The sequence below is a fragment of the Chroicocephalus ridibundus genome, chromosome 6 (genome assembly GCF_963924245.1).
Source record: "Chroicocephalus ridibundus chromosome 6, bChrRid1.1, whole genome shotgun sequence".
Lineage (NCBI taxonomy): Eukaryota > Metazoa > Chordata > Aves > Charadriiformes > Laridae > Chroicocephalus > Chroicocephalus ridibundus.
The window spans coordinates 46,925,785-46,947,516 of record NC_086289.1 but is presented as its reverse complement, the minus strand read 5'-3'; the positions used below and the strand labels follow the sequence as shown (position 1 = coordinate 46,947,516).

General features: G+C 42.5%; 1 protein-coding gene across 5 annotated transcripts; it reads right to left on the bottom strand.

Moving 5' to 3' along the window:
* Positions 1-62: 62 nt before the first annotated feature.
* Positions 63-21,674, bottom strand: MELTF (melanotransferrin). Of its 5 annotated transcripts, XM_063338661.1 has the most exons (16): positions 18,756-21,674; positions 16,779-16,933; positions 12,968-13,067; positions 12,014-12,196; positions 11,541-11,697; positions 10,612-10,679; positions 9,695-9,882; positions 9,335-9,515; positions 8,232-8,383; positions 7,723-7,819; positions 6,687-6,881; positions 5,442-5,598; positions 2,617-2,684; positions 2,325-2,512; positions 1,291-1,487; positions 63-254 (listed from the first exon to the last, which is right to left on the bottom strand). In XM_063338661.1, exons 1-16 carry the CDS (start codon positions 18,808-18,810, stop codon positions 128-130), a joined length of 2,268 nt encoding a protein of 755 aa, XP_063194731.1. In that variant the 5' UTR covers positions 18,811-21,674; the 3' UTR covers positions 63-127. The 5 variants fall into 5 exon arrangements, 3 of the variants coding, with proteins under 3 accessions (XP_063194731.1, XP_063194729.1, XP_063194730.1); XM_063338659.1 differs by having other exon boundaries at positions 63-1,487; XR_010071594.1 differs by lacking the exons at positions 63-254; positions 2,325-2,512 and having other exon boundaries at positions 1,363-1,487; positions 2,513-2,684.
* Positions 21,675-21,732: the final 58 nt, after the last annotated feature.

Below are 21,732 nucleotides of genomic sequence, written 5' to 3'. Positions count from 1 at the left end.
GAGTGTTAATGTCCCAGGAAAGTGCAAAACTATGTAGTTTAGCTATCAGGCCAAAGTCTGGATAAACTGTAATTACTTATGTTTATTTGTTAGTTTTCATTTATTTACATCATCATCATTATTATCATCATCTAGTGTTACCAGTTTTTTTAATTATGTTGAATGTCTTTTCATCCCAGGACCATGAGGTGGTAGCTGTAGTCAGGAGGATGCTGCCTGCCAGCAGCACGGCAACATTTGTTGTTACTGCAACTATGGATAAAAGTAAAAACTGAACGCTACAAGCCAGTAGATACAGAACCAGTTAATCAGAAGTGAACTACTTTGTTTCACTAACAGCAAATAGAAGTTTCATGCACAGGGACTCAGATAACCCCATGTACGAGGAGGACAGCCAAGTTTCTTGATGGAGATGATTGCATCAAATTAAAGATCACAGGGCAGGTGCCATCTCTCTCACGCAGTGAGAGCACTCGTTGTGGAAAGTCAACAAGCTCAGTGGATGCACAGGTTTGGCTTCATTCTTTCCTCTGCCAACAGGTAGTCCCTTCAAGTCTCTAGGGTCCTTCTTTTTCATCCAGTGACTTTGGAGATTCCCCCTTCTTTCTTCTACTGGAAGGTGGAGGACCTTGCCCGTAGCAGAAGCTGTGTTCTGGTCTGCAGGTCATCTCTCTGTCCACAGCCCGTCTGTCCTCTGTGCACTTACCTCTTCCAGCAGCAGAGCTCAGGAGAAACTGTTGCCATCAGCAAGGGTGGGATGGGATAAGCAAAGACGTAGGAGTCTGAATGTAACCAGCCAGGAGGGCAGAGGATTCACTAGACAAGATTTTTGATATGCCTTCCAAGATGCAGAAATTCTTCTACAGGTCAGAAACCCTGTATCCATCTAACAGCACCTGGGAATCCTCCAGCCCACGGTGGTTCAACATCAGCAACGATGCCAAAGATGCTCCAGTTTTGGACTGATCTTGTAAACTGTAATGACACTGTATTGCTGGCTTCTGCCCCAAATTCCATCCCATCCCCATGGACAGGGGCAGCTCCAGCCCCACCCCACACCCCTGACGAGCAGGTGCCGCTGGCACTTGCCCTGCAAAGAGGGAGGAAGAGGCATTCAAATGTGAGCACAACACGTTATCCAAACAGCAGCTTATCTGAAGAAAAGGTGGTAGGGCAGAGGTGGCCTGGAAGTTGCCATTTGGGCCGTGCTAGTCCAAGCCCTGTATCTGACATAAAATCAGAAGGGGAATGACAGTAGTCAGGAGCAGGTATTGTCTTATCTGATTCCCTGCCCCAGAGCACTCTGGCGTTTGCATCCCTTCAAGGGACTCAATATATTCGCTCCCCAGCCACTCTGCATATGTCCTCCTCTCTTCTACTGGCACAATCTCAATAGCAGAATCCTTAAAGATCAAGTCTTTTCCTTGAAAAGCTGAAGAATCAAACATTTTGAATCCATTTTCATTGCTGCTATTTCCAAAGTAGACCTGAAAACAATGCAAAATTTTCAGTATTTTTCAAGATTAATTCCTCTCTGTACAATTAATTCCTAATTCCGTACAACATGAAGGACAATAGAAATCCTTTTGTAGATGAAAAATTCATACACAATTGCAGAATCTCTATTATGCATTTGCTTTTAGACACTCCAGTAGATTAGATACAGAATTCTGCCTTTGGCAATTACAAGAATGCATTTGTAATTTTGTTTTTTTTAGTAACTATCCAGAAAGAGCTGTATTTTAAAAAAATTCTTCTGTTTAAATATTGTTGTGTAATACAGGGTTTGGTTGCACAGGAGTTGACAGCAATGACTGAAGCCTAGCATGGAGACACCCAGCACTGCTTTTAAAACTAGTTAACTTCAGTATTAACCGGCACCTAGCTGGCGCAGCGACACGTGGTCTGCCTAGATGGTTTACCATGTACATGGCTGCGGCATAAATAAATACACCCAGCAACATTCTCCTGCCTTCCTTGGAAAATTCCGCGATGGAAAAGTGTTAGTGTGTACTCTATTTTGTAGACTTCAAAGTCACACAGTTTGGGAAAACACCTTAAGCTCCAGGAAAATTGCTACTGAAACCAGTGGCTGGGCAAAAGGTCGAAATCCCTTGTGCACCAGGGTGGTTTTACTAGGAGAATTACATGGGCTGTGTTTTACCTTCTCCATCCCTCTCCAACAACAGGGCTCTGCACGGTGCACATGCTGCCAGTCCCGTGACACAGGGGACACAGGATGGCAGTATGGTCCTGTTGTCTTTATCCTTGGTCTGCGTCAGACCATACAGAACTCCCCCATAGCATAAGTGGATTATTAGTACCTGTGCTTTGTCCAGTAGTCCATATAGAGCAAAAATGCTGGTATCTGGGTGAACCATAATGGCCTGAGCTGGCACCCGAGCCAGGTGACACTCAGCAAACTGGGTGACTTCAGCACGGGCACCATTTAGACACAGTAACTGGAAATCACTGGACTTCAAGTTTTGGGCCCAACTATCAGTATTCTTACCTGAAAAAAGAAACTGGTCATTGTCATTCATTGAATACTTTAGAGAACAAGAGGTTCTGGAAAAATAGCTGAATTATAATTAAGAGATACGTGAAACTAAGTACCATCTGTGTTCTCAAACACTGTCGAATGCTTCACGAAGGCCACATCCCCGGAGCCCTGCGCCAGGCACCTTTAGGAAGCAAGAGATAAAAATTCAATTCAAAGCATCTTTATGTGAAACACATTTTTTTCTTAACAACTAATAGGTTTAGAATTCAATTTTTCTTACATACATTCCTGCAAACAAATGCACTGGACCCTAAGGTAATAAGCAAAACCAGAGAAACGAAACATCTTGAAAGGAGAGAAAACCAACGCATTTGCAAAGTATTAAAAAATATTCTGAATGAAGAATTTTAAGAGAGGAATACAGGAGAACATTTTGATTAAAAACAGTGTAAGAAACAACAGAAGAGGCCAATATTAGATGAACAAAGAAACAGAAAATAAATTATGTGATACTCAATTCTCCATCTGCTAAGTCACTTTCATTCCTTTTTAAATCATGTACAAAGTATGTGTCATTAAGACTTTTTTGAATAAAATAATTTGAGTGCATAACCCAAGAGTTTATCAGATTTTGTGTATGTGCATGTGTGCACACCCACACATATACTTTCTTTCCTCTTTTCCTTTCAAGTTAGAGTGACCTTGGTGCTCACACAGACGCTGCTTTTACTGCCCTGTACACTGCAGATACTTAGTTAATCTAACTGCAGCTTCTAACGGTACTGTTCCGGAAATAAGTTGAGTTTCCTCCAATTTTCTGAAGCAGAGGCAGCCCAACGTGCCAAGGGCACCCTAAAAGCTCCTCCTCTCCTACGAGTGTGAGACCCCATTCCAGAGGGTGTCAGGGCGAAGGTGTAGAACAACGCACCTCTACCGGGATTTGCTGTTTCCCATGTTATATTGTGGTGTTGTCTAGTGCACGATGCAACAGGCACCACAGACTGTTAGGAGATTTTTGCTAGGCCTGAAATATGAATTCAGCAGACAGAAAAAAAATGCACGGCACTTGCTTCAGACAGCAAGTAACACATCAAAAAAATCAACCTCAAAGCAGCGAGTTGGCTGAGCTAGCAAAGAGATTTAACTTCCCAGGTATTTTGGGCAGTGGGTGCTGGCAGAGGGTCTGTGGGTAACGGAGTTTAGTGGTTGTACCTTGTAGTTTATTCTACAAGTGCTTTCAAGAAGCATTTTCTAAAACAAGATCATTAAACCCACCAATCAAGAAGTTGTAAAACTGTAACTGAGCATGGTTTTTGCAGTACAAAGTGTGAAGGAAAGTTATTCTTGCCAACAGGTACTAAAAACACACATATTTCACATGTGCCCGGTTTAACATGAGCAGTTATAAGCAAAGCTCTTATCACCACGTGCCTGACACTCTCATGTAGAGCATGGAGGACTCAGCAGGTTCAGTGCTTCCCCCATCAGAAAAAGCTGTTCCCAATATATTTTTCAGTACTCTGTGCAGTTTAATTTGCCACAGGCAGTGGGATATACACAAACTGAATAACATCTCATAGCTCTATAGTTAGGTTAATCTGAAGTTCTCCATAGCTGAAGGAATCTGGAAATCTGAGGCTGAATTTTAAGCTCATGTCGGTCATCACGTGTAACTCATTCTTCTTTCAGAGAGGATCACCTAAGTATCACAGCCAGACCCATTCCTACCTTGCAGAAGATATTGACCCTCCATTTTTCACCCAAATCCTAACCTTTTAAATACCTAAATACTTTCCACATCGCTCAATAAATTAAACGCCTTCTCTGTTAAAAAAAAAAGAAAAAGTAATGATCTCAATATAAAGCTTGGGTTGTGGTCACTATTATCAAATGCAAAACCTTAAATATGAGCAAGACTCAAAGCCCACAACGGCATTTGTTGCTTATTTGTTTGGTGACTGGTTAAGCTCTGTTAATCTATGAAGTACAGCAGAGGATCTGGAGTTTGCCTGCAAGGCATGTACCACAGCAGGGCAGCTGGACACAACTAAACAGATTTGCAAAAAAGTAGTTATCTAAGCCTAGCACTCCAATATTTACCAGGCAGCTGCTGTTGAAGTCTCCTCCCCTGAAGCAAAAAGACCGGTCACTGCCAGCTCCGTTACATGCACCCGGTTACATGCACCAGAGGTGACGGTCAGGAAAAGGAAATGCCACTTCCATAACTAGAGTTTCACAGTCTTTGGGTACGGCCCCATATGTAGTCGTACACTGTTACACAAGGTATTTATTTCATTTTATGCTATTTTCCCCTTGTACCTTTACCAAATCTTGTTTTGAAGAGGATTTGGTATTTGAACATTGGCCATAGTTGTTTGTGCTGTTCAGAAACCTACCTTCGCATACAGCCACCAATGAGTAAGGACAGTGAAGACCACTCCTGGCTCCCCCTCACCAGCCCACCACTGTCAGCATGGACTTGTATGAGCCAGATTCTATTTGCCTGCTTCCCTGCTAAAGCTCTTTATGGATGACCCACCATTCAGAGTGGCAGACTGTCTGTCACGAGAGATTAAAGCAAGACTGGAGACCGATGACAATCCACTTGGTCCTCACTAGGTGGGTGCCCACTGCTCTGTAAACAGAGACATGGATTTGGCTGTTGGTCATCTGTCTGGCTGTGGGCGAGGGAGCTGGAAAAAGGCTTTGACATGATCTAATGTAATGCCTTATGACATACCTGTATTGCTGATGACACCTGGGGACACATGTCCCACTTCATTGTCATGGTTTGTCCTCAAACCAGGACATTCATTTAGAGCACATGCCATCTAACTGTAGCAACAATAACTACTTTTTGCTGGCTGGGATGGAAAATAGCTCCTCCTCGCATTTTGACAAGCTGACAGACTAAACAACAACCATATGCATTAATTACCTGAAGGCTCCACTGTAGCTGTAATAACGTTCTTGGCTACTTGCACTGCATTTATTGTTTCCACTATCATCTCCAATACAGAGTTGACAGAGTTTTGATGGATAATTGTCCTGCTTAGCTGAAGGCACGCAGCTGGCAGAGAAAAACTCACTCACAGCTGGGGAAAGAAAGACAAACCGATATATTGAGTGAAAAGCATGAGCTCTCCACAACAAAGGCAGTTGCACTGTCACGAAGTTAGAACTAATGCAGGTTTCTGTAGAACGCTGGAAACTTGAGTTATAGCTTCCTTACTGGAATTCACAAACTACAACTTTTAAAGTATTTTCAAAGCACCACTCATCCAATTAAGTAATGAAACCAAAGAGCTCCCTGGGAGATAGGAAACAAGCAAACAAAATTCAAATCTGGAGTCCTACGGTCGTAGATCCTTTGCTTGTTGTGCTACGTTGCTCCATTACTAAATACAGTTTGAAAATGAACGCAGTAAAATTCAGGACAGGGATACATTTACTGCAATGACATCCCAGAGGAAGTACTACCTAAAGGGGATATGTCTGAAGAGACAGTGTGAGTTTCTGTGACTATCCAATTTTTGATATCTGACTTGGGTCAACATCCTCAAGAAAGAGCTGAGACAGACACGTTTGAAAGCAGGATTTTCAAGATGATATGATAATCTTGAAGCTGATTAAATAAAAAAAGCAACTGACTCTTCAAATGCATTACTGAAAACTGGAATAAATGTTTGCAGTTTGATACACTGGAGCCAAGGCTGCCATTGAGATGACAGGCTGGAGAGACATGCTGATGGGAACCTCGAAGTTCAACAAAGGCAAATGCAGAATCCTGCTTTTAGGATGGAGTAAGACCATGAAAGGCTGGAGGCTGCCAGGCTGAAAATTCTGTAAAAAAACCTGCCTGGACACAGCCTCGGGCAATCTGATCTAACTGAACCTGCTTTGAGCAGCTGGTTGGACGAGACAACCACCAAAGGTACCTTCCAACCTAAATTAGACAATGATTTTGTGATAAAGGATAGAATACTTTCATGTTAGATGTGACATTCTCAGTATGACCCCTCCATTAGTCTACTCTGGGGGCAAATTCAAAATTTCAAATCGTCACGTTAAAAACACAACACCCTTTTGCAAACAGATAAGCTTAATATCAAAATTACTTCCCTAATGAAAGTTTGTAATTAGACTGTTACTGTACTTTTGATATGTAGTACTGTTGTCTTACCTTGAGGAATATTGCAGTCTCTGATCTTAATAATGCCCCTCTTAATTAGCACACCAATGGGGATATTCCATCCAGCGTTTCTCCCCAGCCCTGTGTGGCAGGACTTCTTCCCTTTCAGGTCACTGATGGTGAACGCATTGGACAGATTTCGTTTAACTAATGCCACAGCATAGTACGCATTGCTGTTGTCATCAGCTTGCAGGAAAAAGAAAACACGAAACACATTACAGCTTCCCTTAAGCATTCCCACTGCTTAACGATCGTCTACAGATCCGTTACACTTACATCGTGCCAACTTCAATCGCACCGACAATCAGCTAGTCAGGAATTTTGAATACACATGTAATTATTCTTTACTTCTACTTCACATTGTTGCATTCACTTATAGCCTGGTACCGCACTTGAACCAAACAATCTAGAGCTCAACACGAAAGCTCAACTAACATCAGCTCTTATAAATCCATCCCTCTGAAAACCATCATTTGGGTCATTAGTGACTTAGCAAAAGCACTTTATGAAGTTATTTGTATGTGAAAACTCAATTCTGTATTAAAATTTCCATGAGTTTTGCAGCATATTGAAATTCTGCCTTAGTGACACAATGTCCACAAGTCTTTTCATTGGTGACTCTTAAGCAGCCACATTGACAGGAAGAATTTGTTTCTAAATAGAGTCTACTGTGTACTTTCTGTATTTTTGCTTATGCTAAAAATATTTTGATTTTGTAAATACTGGTTTTTTTCCATTGTAAATATTTTTTGCGCAATTGAAAAGACAAATAAAGAGGTACAAAACTCAAAACTGCCAGAGACTTAACCTGTCCTGCAGCAGGACAGATAAAAGTTGCCACAAACTCACTGTAGGAACCCATCCCATACTTATTTCCTCCTCTATCCATGACGTGAGGATAGTAATTCTCATTTCCTTTGAAAACAGCTTTCCAGGCAGGGCTAGGGAACTCAGGCTGTACTTTCAGAGCTGTTTTCAAACAACCTGGAAAAACAGGGTCTATGTTTACGTTTCCCGACCTGCTTACCAGAGTAACTTTCTCCAGCAGCTGGTACAAGGCCGTATGTCTTCCCAGCTGTGTAAATATCAGCTCCACCCAGAACCACAGCATCAATTTCCTTTCTCTGAAAAATAAAATAAAATTTGGGATTTCTGTGAAAAAACAGCAGATACCTTCCCTGCTACAATGATGACACTTCTAGCATCACACCTGTTGCATCTCAAAGGGCAAGTCTGACAATAAAAGAGCAATATGCTGCAAAAGAAAAGACTCAAAACCTGCATAAAGCATCATCGGTGAAACGGGGACAGGAGATTTCACACATACAGGCTAGAGCTAGATGGGCAACAGTGCCCTCATCACAACTGAAGATCATCAGGGTTCAGGCCCATCCATACCACGTCAGCTACAGATCACCTCCTTGAAATCCAGTATTCCTACTGGCCACTTAATCGCACCTATCTCTGATCCTACCTACCCAGCAGAGAAAAGCTTGTGTTAACTTGTTTTACTACACAAGGATTGTAGCAGCCTACCTGGATCAGCTCCATGCACTGTTCCTTTGTCTTGGCTGAAGCACACTGAATTGCTGGTTTCAAATTCTTTTCCTTAAAGGCAATGGCCATTTTACCACATTTCCAAATCTCCTCAGTGGATACAACACACCAGTTCAGGCTTTCTGGCAATGCTGCACAAAATTGGAAAGGAAATACGACAGTTGACTTTCTCTGTAATAGACAAGGAGGGATACGCACTGCCCGCTGTCACGTATGTACCATAAGTGTTATTAAAAATGTTTACTTCTGTGTTTCTCTCCAGCTCAGACACCTGATCAGGAACCACAGAGCTCCCCAGACGAGTTGTATGCCCACACTGCAAACCTACCCAGGGTGAAGTAACAAGAGCTCCTACAACTGCCGACCACTAAATGCAGCCATAATATCTTAGCTGAGTACAGCAAAACCCACCCTGAACAGAGGTTTCCTCATACCTGGCAGTCACTGACTGACCCCCAGAAGAGTGAAGTTCTGGAGATGGGGCGCTTTGCCACAGCACAGAGCACATCTTGCAGGCTCAGCTGCCACGATTATTAAGCTTATTAAGGCAGGGATTCTTACAACCTGTGTTTTATGACTTTGCCAGAATGCACATCAAGTCATTTCTATATTCTTCCAATAGTATAAAAAGACTAACATTTTGATAAAGAGCAACTCAAGGTTCCTTCAGTTTCTGGAGGAAATTCTCTGCTAGGAACCTGTTCATCCATTCTTTATAGACTACCTGAGGATTTACACAGCAGTGCATTACCATTTTGCCTTGTTAGCAGGCAAGAAATGCAGTACCAGGTAGCAGCAGCAGCTTACCAGATTAATGTCTCTCATACGCCAGAAAGAGTAGAAGAGCCTGCATTCTTGTAACACAAAGTGCGCCAGTTTGCACAGGAAAGCATTCCGCAATGTGGTATTGATTTTTGACCTGTTTCTAGATCAAAAAGAGACCTTTCTCCACGCTCAAAGATTAGACTGGCATCTTGCCATAGCCCTCTAAGAGTCAGAAGAAAATAAAGCAAAATAAAGATGGTCTCTGTTATCAGCTATCTTTGCTCTTGGTTATGAACAGCAATCTAAAAACAACTTACTGTTGGGGTTGCAGTTCAGGGCTTGCATGGCATGAAGATACTCATCACCCAGCCACGCCTGGTAATTCTGAGCTGTGATTGGAATGAGCTCCGTGGTGGAGTCTCTGAACAGAAGATTCTGGGCACTGTAGGCTGAGGAGTCAAACATCTTAAACTTGGTGCCTACTCCGTTAAATCTTTGCTGTAATGTCAGAGAAAGAAAAAAAACATGTGTCACACACCCCTTGGCCTGGGATGTGTGACATCCCATATCCCTTCAAACCCCACTGAGCTGAAGGTGCCTGGATATCTTGCCTTCAGATATAGGGATGGAAGAACCCCTCTAAAATGCTACACGCTGATGAAAAAATGATGTCCTACCTGTCCCTGGTTCAGGAGCTGGAAGACAACTGTCCCATCTGTGTCTGGCCGCACAACCACAGCACGAGCTGGGATTCGGGCCAAGTGGCAGGTTCTCCACTCTGTCACATCAGCCGTGTTGCCATCACGGCACAGAAGCTGGAAGTCCTGGGAACGAAGCCGCTGGGCCCACGAAGAAAGACTTCTGCCTGAAATCAGACAGAACATGCTTATGGAACAGATATCAGCTGGGGCTGATGCCTCTGGCTCCACATCTGCAGAGCAGAAAACATCTCCTGAGCATCTTTGAACTATTTCTGACTGCATGATATTTGTCATGCATCTATGTGGTCCTTTCGTCTTATATCTCCAGTAAGACAATAAACAGCTTAACACTTGTGAGGCTGCACTGGACACTAGGGTCTGCAGCAGCATCAAAAGCACCCCTAAGTCTAGAATCACACGCAGATTTTTTTGTTTTTTTCCCCTGTAAACGATGGTCAGATAGGCCCATGATCTTAAACTAATGTTACACTCAAGGTAGTTTTCACGAAGTGCCAGATAGGGCAGGCCACGTCTTGGTAACTTCCTGCTAGTCTCTGCTGAAATCCTTGGGTAGGCATGAGCAATGTAACAGCCCAGGCCTGTACGAAACTAGGAGATTAATGCTGTTTAAGCTCTCTTCCCAGAAGCAGCTTGAGATTCCACCTACAATCTTTACTGAGAAACTATCAAGCATTAAAAAAAAAAAAAAGACAGACAATAAAAAGGATCACATGGTGCATACATCTGTGGGTACACCTATTCTCACTATTAGAGCATTTTTTTTGCTGATTCCTCAACTCAAAATAAATCAAGCGTTTGATATTATACTGCCATTACAGACACTGTACTTCAGACCTTGCAGACACTATTCAACAAGCTTCTGGATTACTCACCATCAGTGTTTTCAGGCACTGTGCTGTGCTTCACAAAAGCGACTTCTCCAGCACCTTCAGCCAAACACCTAATAAATAAAACCCAAGCACAAAGACGGATTACAAAGCACAGCCCCCATGCGCTGGACACTGCCGGCTGACAGCCAGAGGGCTGTGTGCTGTGTTCCATCAGCCACAGACACTGACCTATTTCCTCGTGCTGAGAGTTTTGCTCAAGGCAGAAACTAGTGGCTGTTAGAGCATGAAGTAAACTATCACTGTCATTTGGTGAACACGGACAACATGTTCAGTGCTGCCTGGGACAAATACCATGACCTTCTTTGTCCAGGAGAGTTCTCTGTCTAAGGGAGTTGCACAATCCTTTGGGGAATAGGCAGAGAGGAGCAAGTGCTTCACATGAGCAAATTCTGCCCTTACTCGGTCAATGCTATCGCTCAGGTACTGGGAGCTGCCACACGGCACACAGGCAGGAAGAAGGAAAATCAGGGAAAGATGCAGAAATGGAGGGCAGAGCAACTCGCTAATTCAGTGCAACCGAGGGGGGATGACTGAAAGAGCAGAGTAGGGTGGCCGTTCAGCTCTCAGACTCCAAGGGTCATCAGGTTTTACCGGGAAAGATACAGACTGCTGAAACACTCAGACTTGTGTCAACAGCTGCTGGACAAAGAAAACAGCAACAGGATTTCCCTGCATAGCGTGAGTGCTAAATATCCGTTTGGTTTTAACACTCAGGTATTAATACCTGAAATAGTGGGTTTAGAATTACTTTTGTTCAGTCTGTAGGTTTAAAGCATGGTTGTCCTAACACAACGGCAGATTTTCTAACAAGATGAACTGAAAGTTCTCTGGCTTCCATTTCCTGTCAGTGAGGCCTGGACACAATGGCTACGGATAGCAATAAAAAAAAATGACAGAGCCATGATTTTTACCTGAAAGCACCACTGTAGTCATAGTATTGCTCTTGGGAACTTCGTTCACATTTGTTCTGCCCAGCCAAATCCCCTTTGCAGAGCTGACAGAGGGATTCGGGATAGTTTACGCCATTTGCTCCAGGAACACAGCTTGCATTGAAGTAGTCACTTACAGCTAAATAGGAAATAAGAATGAGAAATTTTTAGCGATAAATAAGCAAGGTCCTACAATCTCATTTTAACACGTCTACACAGTACATGTCTAAAAACATTTAGAAGGGATAAGTCATTTTGTTCTTAAAAGATGGTTTCCATGTTTTAAAAAAAACCAACCCTGCAGTCTTTATCAGACTGACGTTAGGTCTATTGCACCCTACAAGGAGCATCGAAGCAAAGGACCAAACCAGCAGCTAGAACCACACATTTCTGTGCTCCCAAGGCCATAGGGAAAGGCGTTGCTGCAGAACAGATCTTTTCCCTGTAACTCTTACCTTTTGGAAGGTCACATCCCATTGCTGCCAGGCGCCCACTGTCAAGTAGATAACCCACTGGCACATCCCAGCCTGCAGTTCTGTTGATGCCTGTGTGACATGAACTGACGCCCTTCAAGCTGTTGATGGTGATGTTGGAGCTTTTCTTTACCACAGCCACGGCATAATAGGAAGTTCCAATCTCTGAAGCGTAGGAAGAAAGAAAAGCAAGCAAAGTAGCCTTGCAGCAGCATTACAGGGACACACGCTGATTTGTGGCCCCTTGTGGCTCCCCTACCCACAGGCAAGTCACACTGTTCACATCCTTGGTGAGAACCTGCTGATTGCGTGTGAGTGTCCTCCATTATCTTTTCAGTGTCAAATGCCTCAGTTAAAGGCCACAGGCAATCTGACCTTTGAAGGTCACCCTGCTTTGAAAGGGAAGTGGGATGAAAAACATCCAGAGGTTCCTTCCAAGAAAAAATTTTCTATGATTCTAAATATATTTGGATTGAATTGAAACCGATATAATTAATAGTAAGAAAAAAAAATTATTCCCCAGTTGTCTACTAATTTGATCTTAATTTTGACACAGCATAGCAACTTGATGTGACTGGAGCATCACAGCTGATTTCATTCTCTTTGTTTTACAGTTTGATATAACTCATAGAATCAAGAGTTTAGGATCTGAAGTAACCATAAGGTCATTCAATTTGACTTTATTTAGATCAACCCAACGAACCCATTACAGGAACAGCTATTTTGACCCAACTGTTTCAGGACAGACTCTGCCACAGCCCCGCGTCTCCTGTTTTCCCCACACATTCTGCTGGCAGGAACATCCATGAGGGAACCTGACCGTTACCTACTCCCCAGATAAACCCCCAAAGAACCCCAAAATAAAATGGAAACAGTAAAAATGCATGAGAAAAAGCTCGCATTAAGGAATCTAAAAGTTATTTAGCCAGAATATACCTTGATCATAGACTTCCCCAACCACAGGTTTCAGACCATGCTCCTTTCCAGCCTGGTAAATCAATCGACCATCCAGTGTCACTGCATCTGCTAAATCATCCTGTGGAGACACAAGGGCAGAATATATGCTGAAACTTAATTATCGATATTTCTCAACAGCCAGAGGCAGAGCACCCATGCATTTAAGAGAAGAGACCCCTTAATCTGCATTTGTGAGTTTTCTTTTCTCCAAAAAGTTCTTTTAAGGGCACTCAAATTTCTGAAGAACAATTACCAAGAGGGATTTTAGAACTTCAAAACCGCCTTCCTTCAGAAATAATGCAGAAACCAGCCCTGGACTGTGATAGCCTCATTAGTCTTCACAGTCCAAAGGAATCTTAGAAATGGATCCTGCAGGTCCGTAACAAATCTGAAGGCCCATCAATCTGGAGCTTCATTCCTCTCTATAGCTAGTGCCCCAAAGCCTGAAGACTCAAATAAAGTAATTCTATGTTAGAGATCATACACAGAGAGTTTGAAGTAATGTCTTCTGGGGCTGCAAAATCTGAATGCCAAAGCACACTCAAAAGCAACCTTAAAGCATGCTAGCTTGTACCTCAGCAGACAAACAGCCACACGTTTTGGGAGAGGGCAAGCAGATGACAGTGTGTTTCAGAGAAGGAGGAAAGCATTTAAAAAGACTGTCCAGAGCGGGGGAATACAGATCTGGGGCATCCACTGCTGGGAAGGTGCCCAAGAATACCTCATCTTTTCAGCTGACTGTAACACCAAGCTGGCTGAAATCCTGCTACAGACACAGGATTTGCCGTGGATTTCCAGGGAAATAAGGACTTCCCAGGGCAGCAAGGACTACAGAACTGCTCCACACACCTCTGACCAGCTGAACCTGGCTCTTGGTGTGTACTGAACACAGTGGGAGCCAGGAAAGGGCACCTCGCACAGAGACAAGACGCTGCTGAGAAAATAATCAACAGCTTAACATTTTGCATTTCTAAGCCGACTCCAAGTTTCTTATCAGTTTGCTTAACCTCTGGTTCGGCACTGGAGGGGGTAACTGAGTTTACCCGTTCCTTAGCAGTTTGCTGAGCATCGGTTAGGGTAGGGCTAGGACTATGCTGCCCAGTACATCACAGCAATTTCCCACAGGCTGAGCCACATAAAAAGCTTGAAAATTTTTAAAGGATCACATGAGAGCATAGGTAATATATTGATGTTGATACTTAAATCAGATTTGAAGTTACCGTGTCATCTGAAATTGTTTTACTTATTTTGTTCAAGGGAGAAAAAAAGGTAATATTCATTAATTAGCTGACCTGAGAGCTGCTCCTCATGAATGAGAGCTGAACAAAGCTCCAAAGGAACCTGGAGAGGAGTTGGAATTGGGAGATATTTGCATCTTAAAGAATCTTTCTGGAATAACCAGATCTGAGTCAGAGGATGGGACAGTTTAGGAATCAAATATGGCCTCTTACTTAGAAGGGACACCTGACAGTGAGAGGGAAGAAAAGGAGGTGGGAGGTAGAAGGACCTTACCCTCAGGAGAACAAAATGCCCCTCTAGAAATGGTGGTGAACAGGAAACAGAGTAGATGAAACGGGAAGGGCTGGTCACAGAAGACAAGGACTGTATTATATGGACATATTTCCATGTGAGATAGCACTTTTCTGATTGGAAAGCTGAGCCTTTGAGCTCTGTTTAGCAGAAGAGCCTCCTGTCAATAGCTTGTGTATGAATAACTGTATAAATAACAGAACAAGACGGAAAAAAATGCCTATTGTTGCATTTAACGTGAAGTAGTTTACACACTACTGACGTCTGCTTTAAATGCAGACACTCACTGCTGAGGTGGCATATCAGCAAGTGTGGGTATTTTTATTTTTTTTTTGTAGCAACCATTTGCCAATACATTTAGCAAAAGCATGGGATTATTCCACATATGATTTTTTGATAAGTATATGTGTGATGGTAATACCCTGTTAAATATTTTCAGAGGAACTTAATTTCTGTGTGTCACAACGTTTGAGAATTACCTACGGAAGCGTTTAAAGACCTGCTGAAGAATAGCTCTGGTCGCATTACATATTGTCAGGTTCCCTGGTTAAATATTTAAACATCTCTCAATTTTTAAACACCTTCAGAGAAAAAGGTTTTTTACTTTATCCACGTGCTAACACATTCACAGGACTAAGTCCAAGTTACGTAGTGTTATAAACCAGCATATCTCTACCTCTTCAGCCATTGCGTCCCGCTCCCTTTTTGGCCTCAAAGAGCAGAGTTCAGTGCAGATGTGGGCTCAAGGGTTCCACACAGCCCTACGCAGAGTAGGCCTGCTTAAACATTTCGTAGATTATTAGCGCAAGAAAAAAGTAGTCTCAAGGACAAAGCCTCACCTGAAGCCCTGCAGTGAAGATCCATTTTATCAGAAAGCTACTTACTCGGGCTATCCGCCAGCAGGTTTCTGAGTTCAGCTAATCAAGTTTTTATAGGAATCCAAGGTTTTAGATAGGTGCCTGCTGCTTACAAATGCAATTCTGTGTGCACTGTATTTCAGACGCAGACACTCATCGGCCCTTTTAATAACCTGCTTTACAGAGTCTAACAGTTCCCTCTGTGGAATGCAGCAATCAGCCAAGCGGTTTTAGGAAGATCTGACATTGGAAAGTATTTCCTGTCTAATCCCAAGGTAAGATCCACGTATGTATTGCTATCTGCTCCTGACATTCTTCAATACGTCTTGATTCCCTCGCTCAAGAACAGTATTTATCAAGAGGCAACGCGGTAGTGTCAGTAGTCAGACAAACATTCTGCTTCTGTTGACAAAAAATTACAAGATACCAATTTCTGAAATTTGTTCCTTTTTTAGGCCACACAACCACCTGCCTCATGTCCCTTCAAACTCCTCTGCTGGGACTCATTTCATGGCTCTGAACCTCTTTGTCCTTGACAGGCTGCACAAAACCCTGATTTCTGGGCACGTCTATACAGGATACACAGAGAATATTATTTATTAACACAGCCGTCCATCCTCCCCTTCCCCCACACTCTGCCAGTGAAGACGACCATGACTACCTGCCTCCACATTTCCTCCAATATCCACTTGTTGCCTCCCACCCCCTCCTAAGGAGGGAATTATTTTCCATACATCCTTCTGCAAAGCCACACGTTTACAGTCTTTAAAACCCTCCCCAGAGCTGTGCTCCTTTTGGAAACTGAGCACGCTCCGGGCAGCTGAATTAATACAGCTGGATTTGCGTGCCCTTTGCTCACCCTACTTGCTGCTTTGTCTCTCTTCTACTCCAGTATATGGAGATTTGATTTGGCTTTACACTTATCTCATCTGTACATACAGCAACTTCCATGATGGGACCCTGAAATGGGAGTTTGATCCAGAGTTTATCAAAATACAATCTACTTATAGACTCAACAGCACAGCTTTAACTACTGTCTGCATCTTATCCCTCCATCCCTTTTTAAATATCTGCTAAATAAATCTGACGCAATTCCCAAATCAAAGATTAGCATTTGGGAGGAAATATTTAAGACCTTTGCTGTGTTCCTCGCATCTGGCCACATGTGACTAGTGAAACAGATGACAGGGCCATTCTGACATTCAGGTTCACATGTATACCTTTATGTCTTTTTTAAAAAAAGATATATGCCTTGATTTTTCAGAGACATGAATGCCACGAAGCATATGGTCAGCTGCCTGGATCGTCAGACACTCACAGCAGAGCTGTGTACATCACTACTGCATTATTATTAGGCACATGGGGAAATTAAATCAGTGACACTGCTGTCATTCACAACTCACCTTGATCATCTGGGTACAGTTAGCAGCTGACCCCCCCGCTGTACACTCCAGAGGGGGAAGGATGCCAGCCCCACCAAAGGCCTTACTCATGTTATTACACTTGGCAAGTTCTTGCTCAGAGACAGTGCACCACCGGATACGTTTCAGGCTGAGCGCTGCGAACACAACACCAAGAGAAAATATCATAAAGCACATCTGTGCCTTTGCAACAGAGCTCACCATTTAGAGGTTCCCGAAGGGCCAACCTTTCATTCCATTCCCCCTCCCAAAACAGAAAGAAAACAGGGCTCTTTCAACAGAGAGTCTTTAGAGATGGTTCCCACTTCCATTCAGATTAATAGGAATACTGACGTTTTTTGGATTGGAAACAGGACAGGCTCAGACTCAGATACTGAAACCCAATGGCATCTGCTTCTGACATAAGAAATATGGGTACCATGGAATAGGTCAGGGCATCCAGACTGTTCTTTAAACCTTTCAGAATGCATCATCTTTTCTTGAGTCAAAAGTGTTTAGAATGATTATTTAAAATGATATCTTACAAAACTAAAGAGATTGTCCAAAGACAACTCTCACTCAAGCATTGCTAGTTACTACCTAGAGTCCTGCCCCAGCCATTTTTGGTCTGAATTAGAAAATGCAATCTTAGGTGTTCAAGAGCCTTACCACTAGGCTTATTAAGAAAACTAGAAAAGTAAATTTGTCTCTTCAAAAGACACTTTCACCAGAGGCTGTTTCCACGGTCACGAAAAGGGGAGGGCAGTTCCATGAATGAAAAGACTCAAGCCTAGTAGAGGAGATTCCATTAATCAGTGAAGAAAGGTGTCTTTCAGGAGGCCCAAACGCTACCCTGCTAAGTGCCAAAGCCACAAACACTTTGTTGATTTTGTAAGGGTATGTCATCATGCGCAAACGGTGCAGCTGTACATAAAATGCATGTGCAAGTATGGTTTATGCTACTAAACAGCCACAGATCATTTCTGTAAGCTGGGGGCACCACATTCTATTGCTCTTCTACAATTTCTATTTTAAGTTGGAGTCCGCTGCAAGTTATTTGTCATGCGGTTTTCTAAAAGCTCTAACTGCCCCTCTATTTCCCCACCACTGGCATGTAGCTGAGATACCACATCTAACTTTGCAAGTTAAAATTACTGCACTGGTGCTCAATAGTAGCCACGCACATTTTCTGACTTAGTGGCTGCAGACTAAACAAGATTGTTGATGCCGTGAAGGTTGTTTTGCACCAAATACTGAACCAGAGGGTTTGGCCTGCTGTTCCACTGCAACTCGGAGACAACACTACTGCTGTCAATAAACATTAAGTCAGACTTGGAAAGCTTACAGGAAGTTTTCATGGCAGCATGTGGTAGTAGAGGGAGAAACAACTGCCCATCTCTGAGTTGCAGGAATCCTGAGAATCAAGATGGTTAGAAGAAAGGCACAACAGGGTCATAGCAAAAAGGCACCTCACGGAAACTTAGCATCTACCTCAGTCAAATTTTCACCATTAATTTCTCGGGGCAGGAGGAAGAATCTAGGTTTTCACTGATAAAGGGGCTTGGGTTTTTCATCTCCTAAACAGAAGCGTATGGAACTTAAATCACCATTAGAATTTGGGAGTGACAGGAGAAAGCCAACGTATCACACAGAGCCTGATAAGTGTAATAAGGCAACTATTTCTATTTTCACAAAATAAGTGTCATAGAACTGTTGACACTTGTGAGAAACAGACACCATTGAACCAAAAGTAGATTCAGTGCTGAGGAAATACAACATTTGACACCAATGAGTCAGGACACATACATGGTAATCAACACAGCTTTTTCTACTCCTTTTCTATTTTGTCTTTCTGTTCTTTTTCCTGGCCATACGAGATTGGTTCTGAAATGGTCCTAGTTTCCCTCTGCTCTCTCACATCTCATAGCAGTCAACCCCAAAGACACCACACCACAGCAGAGGTTTTTTGAAGGCACTTACCACCACAAAAGAAGAGAAAGAAGAGAAGATAGAAGACAATTCTGGAGCTCTTCATGGTGAAAATTTTGGGATTTGTGCTTTTTCCAGCATTCAGAGTCTCCAGAGATCAAGGCTTCTGTAAGTGTGCTCCCCAGCCTGCTCCTTGGTGAAAATCAGCAGCATTCAATTGCAGGTGCACTTTGTTCAACAGTTTATCTTGCTTACCTTGGCACACGTCACCTCATAATGACTACAGGAAAAAAAAAAAAAAAAAGCCTACCTCTCTTCACACCGCCTCTACACTTGGAAAAAAATTCAGACTAGGAAATTGCAAAATATCCGAGGCACCAATGAGGTTGTCACTGCTTTAGCACCACCTATAGACTCAGACAAACAGCTACACACTGACTCACAGGGGTAAGGCAGGGCTGCATAAAGAAATCCTCATTTTAAGTATGACTTCTATGTATTCCCTACGTGTCGGGGCTCAGGAAGCAAAAGCAGATTCAAGTGAAACACTTTATCTGACAGAGGTGATGGTCACTTTTTCGCCACATTCTCAGCATTGTCATGAATTTCCTAAAGCCGTAACAAGAAACATGGGCTTTTACAAGAGTGAAGCCTGTACACTCTCCAGGTGGTACAGTGCATGCCAAGTGCACATCTCCTCAAATTTAATAGCAAGTGCTATGAAATAGCTGAAGTAGTTTGATTTTTTTTTTTTTTAAGGTTTTAGAGAAGGCCCAGGGAGGCTTCTCTCTCCCAGAGAGTAAAAACTGCGCTGAGAATAGCTCTGTTAAAAGCTGCTGTGACTTTTAGGGTATCTTTCACAGAGCAACACTCCTTTGTGCTGCTATTTTCTTTGTTTTCCATTAGTCAATGAACTGCAGCTGCCTGTAAGACTTTGTTTACATAAAAGCCATTTAATGCTGCTTTGCTCTGCTGACTGCCATTGCTCAGCTCAGCACCCAGCTACCAGAAAAAGAACAGCTGTGTACCGCCATGAATACCCACGCACACGTCTTTAGCATCTTCTGTCGAGAGCATGCATGAATAACACAACTGTGTGCATTCTTCAGTTTATACATCCAGTAATGTCGCAGGGATGCTTTCAGGAGTTTGTTACTTAGCTACCTGACTACAATTTGGCCAGGCTGATAGTTTTAACACCTACACCTACCAGTACCTGTAAGACGACACCTGAATTTAAGTCAATTAATTGCTATTTCAAGTTTAGAACATCAAAACAAATAGATAATGACCCCTCCAGACCTCCTCCTTAAACAAAACCTTGTGGCTGAACTCTGATTCATGGCTGCCTAGAACACCTGGAATTAGTCATCCCATTGCTGTCTAAAGAGCTGAAGACGACCTGTCACCACTGGAGTCCTTTCAAGTTTCCGGAAGGATCCATTATTCGGATCCCTCCTGTGCCCTTCCCACTGGCCAGATTAACCTCTCAAGCCCTCTGCTGCTTGCAGCAAAGCTTACATACATATACAGATGACAAGACTGATGCACAGTCCTAGCACCAGTTGCTTAGGACTGCAAGGGCAAGATTAATAAAAAAATAATTTGCTACCAGGCCTCTCCTGTGGTTCCTCTGATCCTCTATGGGAAAGGTTCAGAAGGCAGAGGAGCAGCCTTTTAGTGCAGGAGGCCTATTCTGAATGCAACACCCTCTAAACCACCACACAAGGACAGTTCATGATAATTTAGCTTATTTTCCTATTTTATTCATAACTCTATGAATATCTATGCTTTAAGGAGATACTAAATTTCTCAACCTAATCTTCAGCACCATTTAGCAAAAATACCCGCAAAGAAAATTATTAATATACTATAGCTTAAAATAATAATAGAGAGCAGCAAATACTTTACATCGAGCATGCTTCTGTGTAGCAGTTACAAATAGTTGAGTTAGTAGACAGGGAAGAAAACCCATGGTGCCTTCACTGGGCCAGCAAAAGTAAAGTGGTAACGCATCAGTATGATTCTATTTGGATTTCCTAATTACCCTAGTTGTTAAATTGAAAGCCTTAAGAGAAGTGCACTTATTGTAAAATGCATCTTTAAAATACAGAAAGTATACCCAAAAGTCAAAAGATGTATCAGCACCCGATACTGGAAAAGTGAGAGCCAGAGAAACACTAATTAATGCAAAATCCTAAAAATTACAAGATAAAACAAGTCAACTAGGAGCATCAGAATCAACTTTTCTGCCAGGGCCCAAGGGCAACATCTGAAACAAACAAAACCAAAAATACATACAAAATACCCCAGAATCCTTTGGGTTTTCTTGATCCAAGACTTGTTTTCACTCTGGCGTGACAACCGTGCGGACCTGAGTCTTGGTGTAGTATTCGGTGACACCTGGCTAGTACATGACAAATGCCTGGGAGAAAAGCTCCGTGCAAGTTATCAGACATTCCAAGGTATCAAAGAGTAGTTCCTCACACACCTACTCAGTTGAACAGGACTCTTTCTGATGGGTAGTAAAGTAGTAAGTGAGTAAGTAAAAAAAGTAGTAAAAAAAGTGTATACAATATAGAGATCTCAGATATTATTACGTTTTGCAGATTTGATAGCTGAGATTTGGATCCATTTATATTTTTTAAAGTTGGTCTGTTTTAAGATGTCTCACCATATACCTCATATAATCAGTCACTTTCAAAGAGGCAGACTATAGCACACTTTTAGTTCCTTTAAAAATTTATGACATTATTTATCAAAAGTTGCATCAATCTTACACACCCTGCACTTCCATGGAGTCTCAGACAGCACACCTACTTCACAAATCTAGAAAAACAAAAGTTATTTTGGGCCATACACCAGGAACTTATGCTTACTGTAAGTCTCATAAGCATTCCACATAACACCAGCAATATTTGTGTCCCAAGTTTAAACCTGCTTTCAATGTAATAACTTCATTAGCTCCAACCTGGTCACCAGTGTTCCTCTAACACACACTATTTGCATTTACAGCCTGAGTCAATGA